The sequence below is a fragment of the Buceros rhinoceros genome, unplaced genomic scaffold, assembly GCF_000710305.1.
Source record: "Buceros rhinoceros silvestris isolate BGI_N320 unplaced genomic scaffold, ASM71030v1 scaffold26176, whole genome shotgun sequence".
Classification (NCBI taxonomy): Eukaryota; Metazoa; Chordata; class Aves; order Bucerotiformes; family Bucerotidae; genus Buceros; species Buceros rhinoceros.
Window position 1 is genome coordinate 2,238 of NW_010419708.1, and position 3,769 is coordinate 6,006.

The following is a 3,769-nucleotide window of genomic DNA, read 5'->3' on the forward strand; positions in this document are numbered from 1 at the left end:
TTGCTGGTGGGCTGTAGGACTGGAATTACAAGACCAGGTCTGCCCCCATTCCTGAGCTCTGTTTGAAATAAATCAATAGGTATGTTGGTGTTAAGAAGCTGCAGCCTGCTTTTATTCAGAATGTCCTGAGCGTCATGTTTAGTTGGCTTCTAGGTCTACGGGAGGGAGGGAGGGAGGGTGGTGCTCTGGTGGGTGCCTTCTTATAGCACTTCCAAAAAAAAAAAGCCCCAAATTCTTTGTTTTGTGACTTTACTCCTAAATGGCGGGATGCAAGCCGTTTCTTGTGCCTTTGCAGGAAGAGGAGCTGTACGCGTGCCAGCGAGGCTGCCGACTGTTTTCCATTTGTCAGTTTGTGGACGATGGCATCGATTTGAATCGAACCAAACTGGAATGTGACTCTGGTAAGGCTTTGGCTCTCCTTCGACATCCTGTAATGTAGAGACATGATGGGGGAAGAGCAGGAGCATCGGAAAGGATGGTGTTAAATTAAATTGGTGGGATCACTTCAGTTGCTTTCTGATTTTGTTTCACAGCTTCTTAAAGTTTATGTATTTAAAAAAATCTTAGGAAAGGGTTGTCTGTTCTCTGCGAGTTTCTCCTTACCTGATCCTTAGTGTTGCTATTTTCCTGAATTTCATAAGTATCATCAGTCTCTGTAAATAAATTAGAAATACTTCATTTTGCTGTAAACACTTTGTCATAGAAAACACAAAATGGTGGGAAAAAAATCCAGTCAAATTAACACTTTTCCTTTAATAATTCCAAGTGACAATCAGTCCCATCTACAGTTTCTGACAAACCTGTCAGAAACAAAGTGAATTGTTCAGACAGAGGAAGAACACAGACCTTAATGCACTGTCTGCCTTGTAACTTGTGGCCTAGGCTACATCCTGCGCTAAACTCTTGGGAAGGAGGTACGTGCTTCATTTGAGATAGGCTGTTAAACACTGGTGACTAATTCTCTCAGATTATCTGTGTTAGAGTGAAAATTTCACAGTGAAGATGAAATATATAAGCCAAGTAATACTGGGTTTGGAATGGTATAGAGGTTTTATCCAGTGATGTTGAGGCAGCTGATTCCCAGTTTTATTCAGAGATTAAGTGGGACACCACCACCCAAAGCAGGACAGGCAGGAGCTCTCCATCTGTATTTCCAGTACGGTTAAGCACTAAGCCAGCACTTAGAGAAGGCTTTTATCCTCTCAGTAGCTCATAAAAACGGGAGGGCTAGTGGCTAGCTCAGAGGGCTGATGGAAGGCGTGCGAGTTGAAAGCCTGTCATGCAAAGATGCTGATGTGACACAAAACTCCAGAAATGGGCTAATGCTCTAGTCTGTTGTACACTGTGTATAGCTGTGATACAGCATGTCATTCTAGTTGTCAAACCTCACAGGAAAGTGTGCCATGAAAAAGGGTAGTGTAGCAGTAGGCCACATGTAGAGGTAGTGGAACAGTTGCTTACTTTCTGGTTTAGCTCCCCTCCTCAAGACTGTTGTCTTTTGCTGGCTTATGTTCTGTAATCTGTTACACTGGTTGGTGCCCTGACGACGTGTTCTGTGCTTGGCAAGAGGCGTCTTGGCTGATCCACTCACTTCTGTCTTCTTGTGCTTCTTTATGCCTGCAAACAGTAGTTTGGTGGCAGTTTTACCATGGAATTCAGGTGCTGTGAATACTCGAAGGTTTAGCTGCTGATACCAGTCCTCCTGCCAGCTTCGTAGGCTTTTTGATGGGCTGTTTGTTCCTGCAGAAAATGGGGAGAGCCACTGTCCTCTGCATTGCTCCTTGTTGATTCATTATTTCAGGTAGTACTGCAGCGTTGTCCGCCTAAGCATTAGAGTTTGGGGCAGGAGCTGTGCCTGCCTGTATTGTCTTCCTGATTTTTCCATTTGTCTAAATTACTATCTCTGAATAATTCAGATTTCTTGGTCTTTATGAACTGTAGGGAACAATTAATAGAAGCTATCCATAAAACAGTGTGGCTTCATTTTTCATAAAAAATATTCTGTAGTACTTTCAATGCTGTTTCTGTACTCATGCTAGCAGGAAATTGCTCCTTGGAGTTTCCTGTGATACCACGATTGCTGTTGTTGTTACCTCAAAGGGATTTAATGGACTGATGGTTCCTCTACCCTTTTTAGGATTCTATCTCTGTCCTCTGGGGTAAAAATTTATCTTTTACATGATACGTAGAGGAAAAACTCTGGTGGCGGTGGGAGGATCACTAAAAACATGTCTCCCTGAGTTTGGCCAGGGCCACATTTCTGATTGGTTGCTCTGACTGCATTCACATCTCAGCTCTCTAAGCTCCAGTTCCTTACCCTTCATTAGCCCTCAGAGCAAACGCTGCCCTTGGAGTGACCGCCCTATCTTTCCCTTTAAATGGGATTGTCGGTGCTTTAACTGCTGCTTCGTTTCTGATCCAACTTAGACTGAAAATGTTTTCTTAACTAAAATGCAGAATTTATCTTCTCATTTGGGGAACTTCTTCTTGCAGCCTGTACTGAGGCATACTCCCAATCTGATGAACAATATGCTTGCCATCTTGGATGCCAGAACCAATTGCCATTTGCTGAGTTAAGGCAAGAGCAAGTAAGTAGCTGACATGTTTTTCAACTACCACCTACTTGTTTTCTGCTCACCATGTCTTCGCTGTTCTAAATTTCTACCAATGGAATATAGATCGTCCTAAGGGCTGAAATCTAGACATGGGGTGAGGGGAGAGCCAGAACATGACTTCTGTGATTTTCTTATAAAAACAAATGGAAAACCAGTTCATGTTGTGCTTGCAGTTAATGTCCCTGATGCCAAGAATTCATCTCCTCTTTCCTCTGACGCTGGTGAGATCATTCTGGAGCGACATGATGGATTCAGCCCAGAGCTTCATAACATCCTCATGGACTTTCTACCTTCAAGCAGATGATGGCAAAATTGTCATATTCCAGGTGGTTGCCTTTTTCATTGAGATTAAAATGTTTAACTCTGCTCCTTCCAGTCACAGAAAAGACGACAGGGCGCTGTCAGAAGGATTTACTTCTGCTAGGATTTCACTGCCTTTAAGAGCAGTGTGTGGGGGGGGAAATATCAAACTTAGGTAAATGGTGAATGTTTTAAGGTTAACTTGCATATTAGTTCTGAAAATAGCAAAATCAGTGGAAGCTTGCTAGCAGGATCTCCTAACTCCTTGTTTTGTTTTAGTCAAAGCCAGAAGTACAGTATGTTCCACAGCTTGATCAGGAAACTGAAGATACAAGAGGCTCCTCATCGCTGAGTAAAACAGCCTGTAAGTTGTTCTTTGCGCTTTGGAAGAGCAAGTGCAAGTGTTCCCTGTCATGCAAGGAAAAAAAATTAAGTTGCAGGTGGCACATGAAAGCAAATTTTAGAAAGCTGAAATATAACTTTTGCCGTGTAGGCTGCACTGTGTACACTTAGCAAAGTCCGTGGTAGAAACCATGCTCTGCTGGGAACAGACAAGGCGTTCTAAAACCTGTCTTTTCTGCGCTCCGTGTGAACACACCGTGCGGCCTTGGGGCCTTCTGTGCTTTCCTGACCGCTCTTTCTACTGTTGTACTTCAGCAGACCTACGTGCAGCGAGTTCGCAGACCTACCGAGGACTCTTTGAAGAGCGAGAACATGACAGCTTTTTCAAGTGTCTTTCCATGTACGTGTGTTCTAGAATGTCTGTGCCTGGTAAGGGGGAAAATGGCCTTGCCTGTGGTGGGGAGCAGGACACTGTTGTAAGATCTCAAGGTGCTACAAGTCTGTTAGGTTCA

The 3,769-nt window shown here is 43.6% G+C and overlaps 1 protein-coding gene across 1 annotated transcript in view; it reads left to right on the forward strand.

The window, feature by feature from the left end:
• Positions 1-295: 295 nt before the first annotated feature.
• The window catches only part of TMEM59 (transmembrane protein 59), a gene marked incomplete at its 5' end in the record, with an annotated part of 6,047 nt that continues 2,573 nt past the window's right edge, over positions 296-3,769 (forward strand). Inside the window, 5 exons of the mRNA XM_010139053.1 lie at positions 296-401; positions 2,494-2,588; positions 2,789-2,941; positions 3,195-3,279; positions 3,573-3,657. Coding sequence (XP_010137355.1) covers positions 296-401; positions 2,494-2,588; positions 2,789-2,941; positions 3,195-3,279; positions 3,573-3,657 — 524 coding nt within the window. The remainder of the gene's footprint in view (positions 402-2,493; positions 2,589-2,788; positions 2,942-3,194; positions 3,280-3,572; positions 3,658-3,769) is intronic.